The sequence below is a fragment of the Rhinopithecus bieti genome, unplaced genomic scaffold, assembly GCF_001698545.2.
Source record: "Rhinopithecus bieti isolate Rb0 unplaced genomic scaffold, ASM169854v2 scaffold_39317, whole genome shotgun sequence".
In the NCBI taxonomy this organism is placed as follows: domain Eukaryota; kingdom Metazoa; phylum Chordata; class Mammalia; order Primates; family Cercopithecidae; genus Rhinopithecus; species Rhinopithecus bieti.
The window spans coordinates 310296-328719 of record NW_016816467.1 but is presented as its reverse complement, the minus strand read 5'-3'; the positions used below and the strand labels follow the sequence as shown (position 1 = coordinate 328719).

The window sequence follows — 18424 nt, the reverse complement described above, 5'->3', positions numbered from 1 at the left end:
TAACTGCTTGCCAGAATGAATTACTTAGCTTAAAACAGACATAAAGAAATCTTAAACAACTCATGTCCCTTGGAATTTTAATAAGTTCAGGTGACCAAACAAGTTGTTTTGTTCGTTTCTAGTTTGATGCAGAAAATTCAGTTGTGCTCAGGAGCCCATGAGGAACAATAGATCTTAGCAGAAACAAAAACTTCTCAAACTAGAAGATACAACTGACAGCCACACTCCACACATGAAACTGGGGTGTTGGGAAGCAGTTTTTTTCATGAGGACATCTAAACTCAACACAAATGTTTGTTCTTCCTTCAAAACCAGCCCTCCCTTAAGATTTTGCTGTTGCTGCCGGCAGTACACCAGCTCTTACAAGAGCAAAGTGTAAAATTCATTTGCAGAGTCTTCCCTGGCATCTCCCACCCCTCCATCCCCTGTTCTCACTCTAAACTCTTAGGTAATAGTACTTCATCTGGCAACTAATCATATATGGCCGTATAACATATCTCCTATAAAATGATTGACAGCTTGTCTTCACAAACAGATTAGAAACTCCTTAAGGGCAGGGAGTGGGCCTTTCCTTCCTTGCATTCCACACATGGCACATAACAAAAGCTCCTGCGATACTTGTTTATTATTCAGTCAACAGGCATCTGTTGAGCTCCGACTCTGAGCCAGGCATTGCAACAGGGGCTCAAGACACAGAACCCAGCCCAGGAGCACAGCAGCCAAAGGCCCTGCACACAGGTCTGCCTTTAGTTAAAAACCAAGAGTCCCCAAAGAATACTGCTTAAGCAGTCACTAAACTATTTATGATAAATAATAAAGATTTCCCCAAAAGGATGATGTCCCCCAAAAATTTATGTTGTAGCTTATTGAAGAGCTCCCCATTTGTCCCTTCCACCCAAGAAAATGTCTAAGAGGAATGCTAAACTGCAACAGAGTTTCTGCTGAAGATCTATAGCTCTTCCCTCACCCATTTTACAGATAAGGAAACTGAGGATCAGAATGGTCAAATGCTCCTGTGGGTGAGTAGTGGCAAAGCCAAGTAGAATTGGGGTCCTGACACTCAGTTTGAGTTTCCTTCCACTATAGCAAAACATCCCCAGTAAAAGCATCAGTGGTTGCATCAAATTACATTTTAAAACAAAATTCTTCAGAAGTAAAGTAGTAGCCCACCTACTACAATGCTCCTCTGGCTGTCAGTATCTGTAAGAAAATTAGGAGTGCTGAGTACCTAATACATGTTTTCAATCTATCACCTCTGGCCAGGCACGGTGGCTCACGCCTGTAATCCCAGCACTATGGGAGGCCAAGGCGGGCGGATCACCTGAGGTCAGGAGTTCGAGACCAGTCTGGCCAACATGGTGAAACCCCATCTCTACTGAAAATACAAAAAGAAAATTAGCCGGGCGTGGTGGTGGGAGCCTGTAATCCCAGCTACTTGGGAGATTGAGGCAGGAGAATCAGTTGAATCCGGGAGACAGAGGTTGCAGTAAGCCATGAGCCAAGATCATGCCATTGCACTCCAGCCTGGACAAGAGCGAAACTCCGTTTCAAAAAAAAAAAAAAAAGAATCTGTCACCTCTGAAACTTTCTCAGTCTGCAAATTATCAATAGCTTATCTGCATATTTTTATGTTAAGTCCAAAATATGTAATTTTACTTACTCTCAAAAAATGCTGTGTTTTACTCCTTACATTTTTAAGCAGATTATAGCAAAATACACTGAAATAACCAGTCACTTGTCAAACAGATTATCCAACTATAACTCTTGCCATCTTGTTCCAAGATGATCTCTTAAAAAAAATTTTTAAAGAGCCAGCAAAATTCTCTACCCTCCAAACTAATGCACCTTCCTAACAGCAATTTGGAATCTCAAAAGGTAGCAGTCAGATTTAGAGATTCAGCAAGTTTCACATGGAGAGTTTTGCACTTATCATTAAGCCCAGGCACAACAAATGAACTATCACTAACTATCGTAAAGGCTTAATGTAATTGCAAGTTGATGATGTCTGTTAATAGAAAAAATGTTCTTGCTACACTTTAAAAGGTAAAAACACCGGGAATCTGAATTATGTTTACTAACATGAGGATGGCAAGAACAAATTTCCTTCAATAGAATAATTATGCTTATTCAGTCACTGTAAGCCGAAACATCAGAATCCATTGATTGCTAGTGGTAATTGCCAAAAAGGTGTAGGAAGAGCTTCTAGACATGACAGTCCTCTTTGTTGTAGTGACACTACAGAGCAGGGCTTTCATGCTTAGCACAGGTCCTGGGTTGTCCTTGAACCAAGGAGATGCTGACACTTGGCCTGCCCATGCCCCCCTCCTCCATGTCAGATGTCAGGTGCCCACCCAGTAGGAGAGGCTATTTCTGTTTCTAGGCCCATTTCCAGAACCAGGGGTGTGTTTTCGAAGTCCAGACAAGAGTTGTCCTGTTAATTGACAGCTGCAGAGCAGACGGAGAGCCCACGCTGGGTACAGATTACCCACCTAAGAACTGGCTGGGGCCTTGCTCCCAGGCTGACTGTGAGCTAATAGGCCACCTTGCTCTGGCCTCAGAAGCAGGTTCTCCTGCTGAGATTGTGCACCTGCCCAATGCTGACAGCTGGGCTATGGAGGAGCCCAAACTTAGCGTTCAGGCTTCAGGCAAGGAAGCTCCTCCTGTAGAGCTAGCTGCGGTAGCCAGCTGTCTTGAAACAATACTTTGTTTACAGACTTGCATCTTGTTTCAGCTAAAATTTCAGGTTCTGATGAAAATTCCACCATTATTTCTTTAAATAATTCTTTAAAAATCTGAGCACCATTGTTGAGTGCATACTACCAAGACTTTACTTGTTTTCTGTAACCCTAGTGACAGTAATCTGTTTATGATTCCATCAGATCCTTAACAAAGTAAAAAAGCAGCTGTTTAATATATAACACAGGATGAAAACTGCAACACCACAGTAGCAACCCTGAAAATAAGCATTAAAAATTTTCACCTACATTTTAAGTAGATTTTAAAAAATTCCAGGAGAATGAAACACATAGAAGAAGAAAGAACCCTTTTGTGAATATAGAAAAAATTAAAAAGAGAAGGAAAAGCTGGGGAATCTGCTGACTACTCCTGACTTTCATTTTCTTTTGTGTCACTCTTTAGAAAATTCAAGAAAAGCTTACACATCAGACTAACACACTAGTGTGTAAAAAACCAATCCTGCTTGAGTTGACTATGAAACAGTAAACATAAAACGGAGTTGTAAATGGAATACATTGGGGGCCATATATGAGATGGCTTTAAATATAAAATTAAAACAATTTAAGGCCAGGTGTGGTGGTTCATGCCTGTACTCACAGCACTTTGGGAGGCTGAGGCGGGTGGATCACCTGAGGTCAGGAGTTTGAGACCAGCCTGGCTAGCGTGGCGAAATCCCATCTCTACTAAACATACAAACATTAGGTGGGCGTGGTGGTACATGCCTGTAATCCCAGCTGCTGGGGAGGCTGAGGCAGGAGAACTGTTTGAATCTGGGAGGTGGAGGTTGCAGTGAGCCAAGATCGTGTCACTGCACTCCAGCCTGGGTGACAGAGCAAGACTCCATCTCAAAAAAAAAAATTAATTAAAAAAAAAAATTTTTTTGTCACTTAAAAGCCCTTATGAATCATCTTAATCAGTGTTCAGACTACCATAAATGCTGTAAACAGTGAGATAATTGTCAAAGTCCCATGGGCCAAATATTCCAAACAGAATCATGATGCTCAAACTCCCTGAAGTCTCATTTAATAATTATAGTACCAAGAATTCAAGATACCTTTTCGTAGCGAATCCATTCATTACAAATCATTATCCAGAAACATTTTGCCTACTGGGTGGCCAACAATGTTTACTTTATCCAGAAAATAAACATTCTACATGAAAAAAATAAGCATAGGAAATGCATGTATACATGCCTATATCTTTGATGGTCAAAGCTACTTTAGCAAAAACCACCTACACTGGACACCAATGCCAAAAGATCAATAATCTGGGAATGTCAAAATCTTCTGGGCCACCAAACTGACAGCTAAAATAAAAGCCTTATTTAACCTAACAGTTAAATAAGCCTTATTTAACTCATTATACTCCATGCTGGTTTCCTCTATTCTGACAGCCACCCTGTCCACTGTCTTCTCAGACTATCTCCATCTACTTTATTCATGGGTAAAGAAAACACCAGTGCTACACTAGGCAAAGAAAATCCTAGTTTATCCCAAGCTGTTAGGCATATTCATCCTCCTGTGGAAAACACAATGTAGGCAGCCCACTGTCTCTCTCAAATGTTCCCATAGTTTCAGTCTACATTGAACTTGTTCCTCAGAACAGCCAGAAAATATCCATACCGCTCAACTTAGACACACAGTCATATACCACTTTGCATTGTTGCCTTTTTCACATATGCTTGTCTCATGGTCCTAAAGACTCAAAGAGCTACTTAAAGGAAAAGACCAGGTCTTAACGTTTCCTTAGCATTGTGCACCTGATCCATAGCCCACCTCATTCTTGTATTCTCAACTAATACTCAGAGTCAGGAAAAGTTAAAATCTGAAAGGAACTTTATTTTGTTGTTGCTGTTTTTGAGATGGAGTCTCACCCTGTCATCCAGGCTGCAGTGCAGTGGCACAAACTCTGCTCACTGCAACCTCCACCTCCCGGATTCAAGCATTTCTCCTGCCTCAGTCTCCTCAGTAGCTGGGATTACAGGCGCACACCACCACGCCTGGCTATTTTTTGTATTTTTAGTAGAGACAGGGTTTCGCCATGTTGGCCAGGCTGGTCTTCTTACCTCAGGTGATCCACCGGCCTCGGCCTCCCAAAGTGCTGGGATTACAGGTGTGAGCCTGAAGGACCTTTAGAGATAACCTAGTCTAAGCTCCACATTTGAAATGAACGAGGTGAGAGTCATTAACCTTTTACAGTCGAATCAATCAGGCAGATCTGGGATCAAATGCAGGACTGTTTTCTGTAAAATAGAGATGACATCTACCTCAGAAAACAGTTGTAATGATCAAATTATACCTTCCTTTTTGTTTGTTTTTCTTGTTAAGACATAATCTTTTTGGCTGATTTTTTTCCTGGTTAATAGTTCAACTGAATTCTAAGCCCAAGAGGCAGGGCTTTTTTCCTACTGTATTTTCTGACCTTATGGTTGGTGTCTAATACAGTGCCTGGCGTCTTTTGAGTTAGTCATGAATGAACCATGTGAAAGAATGAATTAAACCTATATTATCACTTTCTCGTTCAGCAAATGTCCTATTCTTTAGTTCCTCCAAGAATCTGTCTTTCCTAAATTGGGCCTTCTCAAAACAAATATATATATCTCCCTACCCCTTCCTCCCTTCCTTCTGTCACACACACACACACACACACACACACACACCCCTTTCCCTTTAGAACAGCTGGAAAAAAAAACACTGCCTCCCTCATATTTTTGGAATAAAGTTAGCATTTTTACTAGGATATTCAGGAAAACTGATAGATGGACAGGATTTGGAGGTATTACACATCTCTGGAGAGCTTTCTTATGATTTGTGGCATCGAGTCCTTCAATAAAATTACTTGTCTATAATAAATTCTGGCAGAAAATAAATCAGAAATTCACTGGTGAGTTGTCAGTGAAGTTAAATACTTCACTCTGTTCTATACAAGCAAACAGTGACTAATAGGATTAACCTGAGCTCTAATACTGGGTGTAGATATTCTTCAACGACAAACGGGTTCCATTAGTACAGGCATTAAATTTATATATTTAAACGGGCATAAAATTTGTTTTTGGAAACACATTTTACTAGAAAAATATTTCGTCCAGGTGTCAGGACAAAAGTGTGATTTCTTTCCTTTGCAAGGAGGCAGTAACAAAACCACCAATGGGGAGGAAGAATAAGATCCCAGACCTCTGAAGAGGACACAGGTTTCCACTAAAGCAAGGTTGATACTTTCAAGGAATATTTTTCGTAACAGCTAAAACGGTTTAACACATAGCATCTTGTATCAATTACACAAACACCATTAAAGTCACTCTGGTTCCCTGGGAAAGGACCGCAACTGAAATCCCTTCTGGCTTCAGCTGTCCCCTCCTGCCGAGTTTGACAGCACATCCAAGGCGCCCAAACACCAGCCACTAGGCTCCCCCCAGCGCCCTCCTCTCGCAGCAAACCGCCAAGGCTCCCGGGCCAAACTCCAAAGTCCCTCAATTCAAAACCGCGAAAATGTGAACCCTGCTAAGCAAACGGCAGGGCGCGTAATAACTTTTCTTTCTTTCCCCTTTGCGCGCATTCGATATGCTTGTCTCTACTACCAACTCCTCAGGTCCACAGCCCGCTTCCCGCAACCCATCTCGAGGGGCGGAGGAGAGGAGCGCCCACCAAAAAGAAAGGGCTAGTGAGCCCTAAAACCTCGGCGGTTTTCCCGATGCGGGAACTTTAGCACCCATCAGCCCAACAATCAGATGCAGGGATAAAGCAGGAAGAAGGCTCCTCTCTCCATCGCACCCCATCCTTCCTAAGGAAGAAGAAAAGCACGCAGCAGTTTAGCTGGAAGTCTAGGCCCTTTTATGGGGCGAGCAGGTCCGTAAAGCAGGCTGTCTGGAACCTGGAGGAAGAAAGTTGTCTGGCCAAGTGGATGCCTGGGGGTGAGGGAGTGCAAGGCACCCGGTCCCGAGCCCGCCAGGGGTAGGGGCCAAGGGGAAAGAGACCGGCATTCGTTTAAGAACCAACCCCGCGCTCTGCCAGCTGCAGCCGCCGGCGAGCCGACTGGGGAGGGGTGTGGACGCCGAGGCCCGCGGAGTGGTGCCCACAGCTGTACTTACATAACGCTTCAACTTTTTCTCCGGGGGGGACTTGCGGAGCCATCCGGAGCAGACCACTTCACCACCGCTCATGGTGCGCGCGTCTAGGGCTCCGGGCCGGGCAGCTGAGGGGCGGCGGGCGCGCTCCCGACACAGCCGACGCCTGTCCAGCGCGCAGCGGCAAAAACCTAGCTCTCCTTGTCGCGCACCCCGGACGGACTGGGCGGACAGGCTCCACGGTGCGTGGGTTCCACGAGTTCGAGTCTCTCCTCTGCAGGCCCACGAACCTGAACAGAACGCGAGCCGGGGCAGCGGGCTCGCCGGCCTCCTTTCAGTGCGCCCGCCTCGCTTCCAGACGTGCTGTCTCGCCAGCTGCCTCAGCAGCGCTCGGACTCAGCGGGACTCTGCCCCGACTCGGAGCCGGAGCCTCGGTCCCTGGCGCTCCGCCCCCTAGGGACAAGACCTCCCCAGAGCGCTTTCCGAAGGAGACACAGTGCTGCTCACGCACACACACGCACACATACACACACACACAATGCCCCGCGCGGTGCCCACTCTCTCTCGCCCGCCCGCCTTCGGTTTCGGTGCGCCCGGAGCGATCCTCCTTCCCTCTCCTCGGGGGAGGGTGGGTCACTTCGCGGCACTCGGGGAACGCCGAGGAAAGGGGAAGCCGCGAGCCGCCTACGGGCAGCGGGCGCGGGGCTGGTCCCGGGTCACAGACGGAGCCGCAGGGTTGGCGGCGAAGCGAGGGGCGTCTCTGAGCGGCGGGCGCAGGGAGGTCGCAGGTCAAGCTGGAGGGTGGGTCCGCTCTGGTTGCCGCCGAAGAGGGCGGGGAGCGGCGGAGGAACGAGGCGCTTGGCGACTTGGCTCCTGGGAGGGATCTCGCTGTCCCGTCCTCTCGCGCTCCTCCCCCGCCGCCTCCCCCACCGCGGGGCGCGCGGCAGGTTCTGAGCGGCTCGGCTCCAGATCCAGATCCCGATCCCTCCCTCTCCCGGCCTCCGGGATCCCTCTTCCTCCCTTTCCTCCTCCCCTTCCCACGTTCAGGCCCGGCTCCGGTTTCTGCCCAGACTTTCTCTGAAACTCAGCCGGAGCGCTTCCAGCCAAAACAACAAGGGCTGGGGGAGGAGACGGACGAAGGGAGGGAGCAAGGGAGGGAGGGAGCGCGAGTCCGAGAGGCACCCTGGGATCTGTAGTTCGGAAAGCAGGAGCAGGGTCCTCCGCCGTCCGGCGGCCCCCAGTCCGCTCCTCGCCCGGGAAGACCGCAGAGGCCTCGGCTAGGGCGGAGGCACCGGGGCTCGGGCGCGGGGAGTACCGAGGGACGTTGAATGTTCAGTCCGGGGCTTGCCATCTTGACTCAGCCCGGTGTCAGTTCGGAGCTTGTGCTGTGCCCGAGATCAGGAGTTTCGGGGGTTTTCTTTACTTGAGAGCCTGAAAAACAAAACCGCCGGGAGACCACCATCCTGCCGGTCCCCGCCACGCGAGATTAAAGGACAGAACAAGAGGGCGCGGGCGCTACCAGCTTGGAGGGGAGGACAGATGGGAACCCTGGGCTGGTCTGGGCTGGTCTCTGGAGCTGTTCTGCCAGAGTGATGGGGGCGCTTGGCGGGGCCAAGGATTTGATTGGGTCCTATCTCTGGGACATTTTGAAGTCTCACACTCCTTCCATTTGTTGTCTATTCCACTTAACTTTGTATTTGTTTGAAATCTACTGTTGGGATGCTGGACTAAAAGAGGGAAACTCGGTCGGGCGCGGTGGCTCACGCTGTAATCCCAGCACTTTGGGAGGCCGAGGCGGGCGGATCAACTGAGGTCGGGAGTTCAAGACCAGCCTGACCAACATGGAGAAACACCGTCTCTACTGAAAATACAAAAATTAGCCTGGCGTGGTGGCGCGCGCCCATAATCCCAGCTACTCGGGATGCTGAGGCAGGAAAATCGCTTGTACCCAGGAGGCGGAAATTGCGGTGAGCCGGGATCGCGCCTCTGCGCTCCAGTCTGGGTAACAAGAGCAAAACTCCGTTTAAAAATAGAGAGAGAGAAAGAAATTTACTGGGTCCCCTAGTTCTATTTGCCTACTTGTGTGTTACACAATTATTATACCTGGTCCTGAGTTTTAACATGATTCTGTAATAGAAACATCTCCAATTTATTTGTGAAAAAGCCCCAAAGCAAATTTCAGCAGATAATATAATCAGATAAAAGTGCTAAAAGTATGAGGAGATAAATGAGCATTCTGGAAAGACATAACTTCAGTCATTTTCTTATTAACACAACATTCATATTCTGAAGCTCCTCTGAGTTTGAAAATGTTAGATGATTGCAATAAGAAATGAGGTGCCGGAGTAGTGACAAGACAAAGGTCCCTGCATATATGGAGGTGGTGGCATAGGGTAGTAAGCAAATAAAGCGTCAACAAAACTACAGATTGAGACTCAGTCTCAAAAAAAAAAATCTGAGAAAGGCTGATTCCCATTGGGATTTAGAGACCTTCATCTTTTGGCACGTACTTAACAGTATCACAAGGGCTGAACTTCTTGCAGATCTGGATGCACTTTTCAGGTCATCAAGTGAGTAGTCGTGACCTTGGGTAAGCTACACAATGTCTCTGAGTCTCAGTTTCCTGATATGTGAAATGGGAATTGTAACACCGATTTTGCAGAAGTTTAATGAATAGAAATGGTAGTGTTGGCCGGCGGTGGCTCACGTCTGTAATCCTAACACTTTGGGAAGCCTAGGTGGGTGGATTGCCTGAGCTCAGGAGTTTGAGACCAGCCTGGGCAACTCGGTGAAAACCTATCTCTACTAAAATACAAAAAATTAGCCATGGCGGCGTGCGCCTGTAGTCCCAGCTACTCGGGAGGCTGAAGCAGCAGAATCGCTTGACCAGGGAGGCGGAGGTTGCAGTGAGCCGAGATCGCGCCACTGCACTTCAGCTTGGGCGACAGGGCGAGACTCCATCTCTAAAAAAAAAAAAAAAGAAAGAAAGAAAGAAAGAAATGGTAGTGTTGCTCGGTTGGTCCAGTGCGATGGTTCGCGCTTGTATTCCCAGCACTTTGGGAGGTCTAAGTGAGCAGGTCACTAGAGTTCAGGAGTTCGAGACCCATCTTGGCCAACGTGGTGAAACCCAGTCTCTACTAAAAACACAAAAATTAGCTGGGTGTGATGGCACGTGCCTGTAGTCCCAGCTACTCGGGAGGCTGAGGCAGGAGGATCGCTTGAACCCAGGACAGGGAGGTTGCAGAGAGCCGACATAGGGCCACTGCACTTCAACTTGGGTAACAGAGACTCTGTCTCTAATAAACAAACAAACAAAAAAAAAAACGGAAAATGGTAGTGTTGGTTGGGCGTGATGGCTTGCACTTGTAATCCCAGCACTTTAGGAGGTCTAGGTGAGCAGGTCACCTGAGGCCAGGAGATCGAGATCATCCTGGCCAACGTGGTGAAAACCCAGTCTCTACTAAAAACACAGAAATTAGCCAGGTGTGGTGGTGCGTGCCTGTAGTCCCAGCTACTCAGAAGGCTGAGCTACAAGAATCACCTGAACCCCGGACAGGGAGGTTGCAGAGAGCCGACATAGGGCCACTGCACTCCAGCCTGGGTGACTGAGTAAGAGTCTGTCTCGAAAAAAAGAAAAAAAAAAAAGAAAAGAAAAAAGAAGTGGTAGTTTTAAATATCAGGCACATATTAGATATTGTAGGATTTTTGCTGTTTGTTGCTGTGTTTCTTAATATTCTTTCTGAAACATAAGCAAGTGTAATTTTATGGCAGCTAATAAACCAAAGCACTTCTTTTAAGTATGTGAACATAAATCGTGCCACAAATTTTCCAAATGAAAATAAACCATCAAATTTGTTTTCCACTTCTCCCATAGGCAGCGTGTATCTACATTAAGCCAAAAGTATTTATAATTAGCATTAGTAAGACTAGTATTGTTGAATAGCTAACTATTGGCTTTAGCGAACTGACCACTTCCTACACTCGTGTTATAAAGTCCTTTGTAAATGGAAAATTGTAATATATCTTGTATTATTTAGCTTTGGGAATTTCCAATAACTTTTTCTTTATTTCAAATAAGGCATTCAGTTACCTCATTCCTATGTAAGAAATCTTTAAGTGTTTTTCCTATCTTCTACTGAGTTGTTTTAGGCTTGTATTTCTGGAAATTAAATCTGGGTTGAAGAGAGGTTGAAGATAGATATGTCTCCATGTATATATTTTAGAAATGAAATTTGCTGTATTTTTATATGTCATGTTTAGATTATTTGTTAAATCATGTTTGACATCTTTATAACTTAAAAGGCATGCTGGAAAAAGTTATTATATGTATCTTAAATTTTATTCCTACAACAAATATTTATGGGATGCCTATTATATGCCAGTCCCTGAGGACCCAGGATACAGTAGGGAGAAAAGCCAGACCTGTCCCTACACTCCTCTTTCCTAGAGAAAAGCTTTTGTGGATAATTAACCCCATCATTTCTGCAATACAGGTGCTAAATTCTATGGAAGAAAATATAGTATTGTTTGGGCATATAATAGTGGATGTATCCGCCAGGAGTAGGGTGGTAGGTTGGGAAGGACTTTCCTGAGGAAAAGACTTTTTTTTTTTTTTTTTTTTTTTTTTTTTTGAGACACGTTCTCACTCTGTCTCTCAGCCTGGAGTGCAGTGGCACAATCTTGGCTCACTGCAACCTCCACCTCCTGGGTTCAAGCTATTCTCCTGTCTCAGTCTCCCAAGTAGCTGGGATTACAGGCGAATGCCACCACGCCCGGCTAATTTTTGTATTTTTAGTAGAGGTGGGGTTTCACCATATTGGCCAGGCTGGTCTTGAACTTCGGACCTCAGGTGATCCACCCGCCTTGGCCTCCCAAAGTGCTGGGATTACAGGCAAGAGCCACAGCGCCTGCCAGGAAAAGACTTTAAGTTGAGATCCTCAGGATAAGAAGAAGTTGGCCTGGTGGACATAGTAAGGGAGAGTATTCCAGACAAAAGAGAAGGTGCTAGGTGTGCAGGTCTTCAGGCTGGAAGGAGCATTTAATAAACTGAATGAAGGCAGCAGTGAGGTGAATGACAGAGATATTGGCACTGGCTGAGGTACAGAGGCAGGCAAGGGACAGATTATGCAGGTCCTTGGAGATCATCTTCAGATTTAGACATTTTTTTAAAGCAAATGACCATTTCATCTCCTGTGACATTCAAATCTATCCAAATCAGGCAGGGCGAGGTGGCTCACACCTGTAATCCCAGCACTTTGGGAGGCCGAGGAGGGGAGATCACGTCGGGTTGGGAGTTCGAGACCAGCCTGACCAACATGGAGAAACCCAGTATCTACTGAAAATACAAAATTAGCTGGGCATGGTAGCACATGTCTGTAATCCCAGCTACTCCAGAGGCTGAAGCTGGAGAATCGCTCAAACCCAGGAGACGGAGGTTGCGGTGCGGAGCCGATATCGCACACCATTGCACTCCAACCCAAACAAGGTGAAACTCTGTCTCAAAAAAAAAAAAAAAGAAAGAAAAGAAAAGAAAATCTATCCAAATTACCTCAAGCAATCACTTGTGTGCATTTTGTTATTCCCTTCCAGCATCCCACACTTTAGCTATACATCTTTCAACTTGATTTGTCAATATCTCCCTATGTAATCATTCCTTCTTCTCAACAGCTTTTCTAGTCTATTAAGACTTGTGCTTTCCCGTGATCTATCAGACGTCTCCTTTCTTCACTCCCTTCCCCTTATCCAGCTTAAATTCTGTGGTCCACATTTTCCGTAAACATTCCTATCTCACAAAACCCCAACTCTGGACAAACCTGACTGTCCTTTTTTTTTTTTTTTTTTTTCCTTTTTAGAGGTGGGGTCTCACGCTGTCACCTAGGCTGGAGTGCAGTGGTGCTATCTCAGCTCGCTGCAACCTCTGCTTCCCAGGTTCAAGTGATTCTCCCACCTCAGCCCACCCAGTAGCTGGGACTGCAGTTGCACACCACCATGCTCAACTAATTTTTGTATTTTTTTTTGACAGAGACAGGATTTTGCCATGTTGGCTAGTCTGGTCTCAAACTCCTGGCCTCAGGTGATTCACTCGCCTTGGCCTCCCAAAGTGCTGGGATTACAGACATAAGCCACCATGCCCAGCTTGACTGTACTTTCTTCTGCACCCAACCAGCCAAGTGCTGTTGGAACAAGTCACAGAACAGGATGAGTGGCATCACTGTAAATTCATGTTCAGTGACCTCAGATAGATACACAATTATTCTGCAGGGGCAAATCTTCATGTCCTGGGACCAGAAGTTTATATAGTTTGGGAGTCTTTTTAAAGAAAAAAAATGCAATTACAAATACGAAATTATGATAAATATGTATTTAGAATGAGGAAATAAATCACCAACAAATTCCTGAAGCCGTGGAGATGCAGATGTCCTTCTTCTAAGATTTATAGGTAATTTACCAGAATCTTTACATACATATGCTTCCTGAGTACAGCTTGACATCCTCTCCCCACTAGGACACTCCACTTCTCCCAGAAGCTCCCCACTCTCATGAGAGGCCTGTGCAATGACAGGGCCCTGAGCTGAAGCTTCACTAGCTTTATGGATGTCTCTGCCACCGAGTGACCTAGACTGTTCAAGCTGCTGTAACAAAATACCTTAGACTGGGTAATAGATAAACAATAAACATTTATTGCTTATAATTCTGGATGCTGGTAAGTCCACCATCAAGGTACCAGCAGATTCAGTGTTTAGTAAGGGCCTGTTCCTCACAGATCGTGCCTTCTTGCTGTGTCCTCATACGGCAAGAGACACAAACAGGCTGCCCTAGGTCTTTTGTATAAGGGCACCAGTCCCATTTATAAGGGCAGAGCTCTTATAACCTATTTGGTTGGTGCAAAAATAATTAGGGTTTTGGACTGCGAATTTTAAATCATCATAACTAGTCTCCAACACATCTTCATTAATCAAAATAGGAATCATAACGACACATTTTTGTCAACAAGAAATGAGTTTGTTTATTCCTGTAGCATAAAAATTCGTGCTTCAGGATTTGACGAACTCTTGGAAAGCATTTTCTGTCTCCTGCTGGTGTGGAAGCATTTTACCTGCAAGAAGTTGTCGAGATACTTGAAGACACTCGCCAGTAGTCAGTTGGCAAGAGGTCAGGTAAATATGGTGGATAAGGCAAAACTTCGTAGTCCAATTCGTTCAACTTTTGAAGCGTTGGCTGTTTGACGTAGGGTCAGGCATTGTTGTGGAGAAGAAATGGGTCCTTTCTGTTGACCAATGCCGACTGCAGTCATTGCAGTTTTCAGTTCATCTCATCCATTTGCTGAGCATACTTCTCAGATGTAATTGTTTTGCCGGGATTCAGAAAGCTGTAGTGGACTGGCAGCAGACCACCAAACAGTATCCATGGCATTTTTTTGGTGCAGGTGTGGCTTTGGGAAGTGCTTTGGAGCTTCTCAGTCCAACCACTGAGCTGCTTGTCAAATGGTTGTCGTATTCAATCCACTTTTTGTCGCACATCACAATCCAATTGAGAAATGCTTCGTTGTTGCATAGGATAAGAGAGGATGACACTTCAAAACGATGATATTTTTTCATTTTCAGTCAGCTTATGAGGCAACCACTTATTGAGCTTTTTCACCTTTTCAATTTGCTTCAAATGCTGAACGACCATAGAAGGCTCAATGTTGAGCTCTTCGGCAACTTCTTATGTAGTTGTAAGAGGATCAGCTTCAATGATTGCTCTCAATTGGTCATTGTCTACTTCCGATGGCCAGCCACTACACTCTCCACCTTCAAGGCTCTCATCTCCTTTGCAAAACTTCTTGAACCCCCACTGCACTGTACCTTCGTTAGCAGCTCCTGGGCCAAATGCTTTGATGGTGCAAGTTGTCTCCACTGCTTTATGACCCATTTTGAACTCAAATAAGAAAATCACTTAAATTTGCTTTTTGTCTGACATTTTCATAGTCTAAAACAAACATAAAATAAACAGCAAGTAATAAGTAATTAGCAAAAAATAAATAAATAAATGAAGTGAGAAGTGCCCGTTAAAATGATGTATAACATAACCACATTTATTTAAGAATGTATTTCAATATCAAATGGCAAATTCCAACAGTGCAAAAACCACAATTACTTTTGCACTCACCTAATAATTATCTCTCAAAGGTCCCACCTACACTTTAGAATTTGAAATATTTACACATTTAATCATTTATAAGGAAGTTGTGTTTGAGTCTCAAAATGAAAATATCCTTGCAATAAGATTTATATTGTTATAATGTGAAAATGGTCCTTTGCAAAGGAACAAAATATTGCTTATTTTTAAGATATTTTTGAGGACTAAGCTCTGATTTTTTATCTTGCCCAAATTCCTACCTAAAGAGTCTAGGGAGTTATGCCCTACAAACCATCAAATCGCATCAGGCAGGTTTTATTTGACCCTATATATTGTGACTTACTTTTCAGTCTGACTCTGGGATAACATTATGAGACAAGGAAAAAAATATTTAACCTCCAAAATATATTTCCTTGCCATTCCTCAAAATTGCCTTGCAAAGTCTCTAGTCGGCAACATCCACATTCTATAGAGAATTCCTTTCCCCCTTTGTTTTCCTTCCTTTCTTTCCAGATCTACGAGATAATCAACTAAGAGCCAGGCACCCTTTTAGGTCCCATGAGAAACATTTTACTGCCGGGCACGGTGGCTCACGCCTGTAATCCCAGCACTTTGGGAGGCTGAGGAGGGTGGATCACGAGGTCAAGTGTTCAAGACCAGCCTGGCCAACATAGTGAAACCCCGTCTCTACTAAAAATAAAAATAATTAGCTGATCATGGTGGCAGGCGCCTGCAATCCCAGCTCTTTGGGAGGCTGAGGCAGGAGAATCACTTGAACCTGGGAGGTGGAGGTTGCAGTGAACCGAGATTGTGCCACTTCACTCCAGCCCGGGGTACAATGTGAGACTCTGTCTCAAAAAAAAAAAAAAAAGAAAAGAAAAAAGAAACATTTTACAACCTGATATCTCTCTCTGAAATCTGCTATCTGAGAGATTCCTCTGCACAATAAAACTTGGCCCCCACAGTCCTTTATCTTAACCTGAACATTCCTTTCCATTAATCCCAGGTCTTCAGGTAAACTCAACCAATTGTCAACCAGAACATGCTTAAATTTACCTATAGCCTGCAAGCACCCCTTCTTACCTGCCCCCAGCTTTGAGTTGTCCCACCTTTCTGAACAAAACCAATGTATTTCTTAAACATATTTGATTGATGTCTCATGCCTCCCTAAAATATATAAAACCAAGCTGTACCCTGACCCCCTTGGGCACATGTTCTCAGGACTCCTGTGGGCTGTGTCACGGACCATGGTCACTCATACTTGGCTCAGAATAAGTCTCTTCAAACATTTTACAGAATTTGACTCTTTTCGTCAACATTTTATTTACCATCATTACAGGGTAGATTATGATAAATGTAAACACATTATGGAATCACTGCCTAAGCTACATAATTTTGTCTCTAAACTTAATTTTCCAAATTTAGGTTATGAAATGGGCTAAAAGAGAGTTTTATTTAAAACATAAACTAATCCCTTTGTAATTGTGACATGAAAACACTATATATAAAATAGAAATAGAGCTATTTTATTTGGTTATTGCCTTTTCACACTTCTTGAATTTAAACTATTCTTTTCTCTTTTGCATCAGCAAAAATATTCCATTAAATTAAAACTTATATTTACTTAACTCAATTTTCTTTTAAACTCAAAATTATGAGCCAGACATGGTAGCTCATGCCTTTAATTCCAGCACTTTGGGAGGCCGAGGCAGACAGATCACTTGAGGTCAGGAGTTTGAGATCACCCTGGCCAACGTGGTATAACCCTGTCTCTACTAAAAATACAAAAATTAGCTGGGCGTGATGGCACATGCCTATAATCCCAGATACTTGGGAGGCTGAGGCCTGAGAATCGCTTGAACTCAGGAGGCAGAAGTTGCAGTGAGCCAAGACCATGTCACTGCACTCTGGGCGACAAGAGTGCAATGACACGGTCTGGGCGACAAGAACGAGACTCTGTCTCCAAAAAAAAAAAGAAAGAAAGAAATTTAATTTGGGTCTTCATAATATCTTCCGTGTCTCTACTTACCATGCTAAGTCATTCCTCTAGCTTTCTGAACATATGGGATATAGCTATAATAACTGTTCTAATGTTTTTGACCACTAATGTCATCATCTGTAATTTCTAAATTGGCTTCTAATTTCTAAATTGGCTTCAACTGATTGATTTTTTTTCCCCACTCATTTTGGGCCGTATTTACCTAACTCTTGCTAATCTCTAATCGGATATCACACATTCTACATTTTATCTTGTTGGGTGTTGGATATTTTTGTTTTTCTATAAATGTATTGAGCTTTGTTCTGGGACGTAGTTACTTGAAAACAATATGATTTTACAGGGTGTTGCTATTACGTTTTCACGTTTTCTTAGGCAGGACCACAGCATCATTTAATCTAGGGCTAACTTTACCACTACTGAGACAAAATCCTTCAATGAACTCATGAATGCTCTGTGCATTATGGTGTTTTCTGCTCTGGCTAGGGAGAAGAGGAGCTATTTCAACACTGTGTGATCCTTAGTGAGGATTTTTTTGTACTAAAACTACAAAAATATATAAAGAACTATACAAATTCAGGCCGGGCGCAGTGGCTCATGCCTGTAATCCCAGCACTTTTGGGAGGCCAAAGAGGGTGGATCACTTGAAATCAGGAGTTCGAGGCCAGCTTGACTAACATGGAGAAACCCCGTCTCTACTAAAAATACAAAATTAGCCAGACATGGTGGCTCATGCCTGTAATCCCAGCTACTCAGGAGGCTGAGGCAGGAGAATTGCTTGAACCTGGGAGGTGGAGATTGCAGTGAGCCGAGATCACGCCATTACACTCCAGCCTGGGCAACAAGAGCAAAACTCCATCTCAAAAAAAAAAAAAAAAAAAAGAACTATAAAACTCAAAAACGTAGCAACAAACAATCCAACTTAAAAATGAGTAGAAGATTTGTACAAGCAACAACAACAACAAATACAAACTGGGTGTGTTGGCTTACGTCTGTAATCCCAGCACTTTGAGAGGCTGGGGTGGGAGGATTGCTTGAGTCCAAGAGTGTGAGTCCAGCCTGAGCAACATAGTAAGACCTTGCCTCTACAAAAAAAAGTTTTTAAATTAAACAGGTGTGGTGGCATGTGACTATAGTCCCAGCTACTCGGGAGGCTGAGGTGGGAGGATTGCTTAAACCCAGGAGTTAGAAGCTGTAGTGAACTATGATCATACCACTGCACTGTAGCCTGGGTGACAGAGCAACACCCTGTCTCAAACAAACAAAAAAAAAAAGCAGATGGCAAGCATATCAAAAGATGTGCTCAAAATCACCAGTCAATAAGAATATGCAAATTAAAATCACAATCAGATATAATTTGACATGTGTACACATATTAGAATGACTAAAATTTTAAAAGATTGATCATATCAAGTGTTACTGAGAAGACTGAGCAAGTAAAACTCACTGTTTTTGAGAATGTGAAATAGAAGACATTTTGACAGTTTCTTTTTTTTTTTTTTTTTTTT

General features: G+C 44.2%; 1 protein-coding gene and 1 pseudogene across 1 annotated transcript in view; one reads left to right on the top strand and one right to left on the bottom strand.

Moving 5' to 3' along the window:
• Nucleotides 1-6936, bottom strand: part of GAB1 (GRB2 associated binding protein 1) — a 136351-nt gene extending 129415 nt beyond the window's left edge. The window contains exon 1 of the mRNA XM_017854908.1: nt 6824-6936. Coding sequence (XP_017710397.1) covers nt 6824-6895 — 72 coding nt within the window. The 5' untranslated portion in view covers nt 6896-6936. The remainder of the gene's footprint in view (nt 1-6823) is intronic.
• On the top strand, nt 6894-8595 carry LOC108517108 (uncharacterized; annotated as a pseudogene).
• Nucleotides 8596-18424: the final 9829 nt, after the last annotated feature.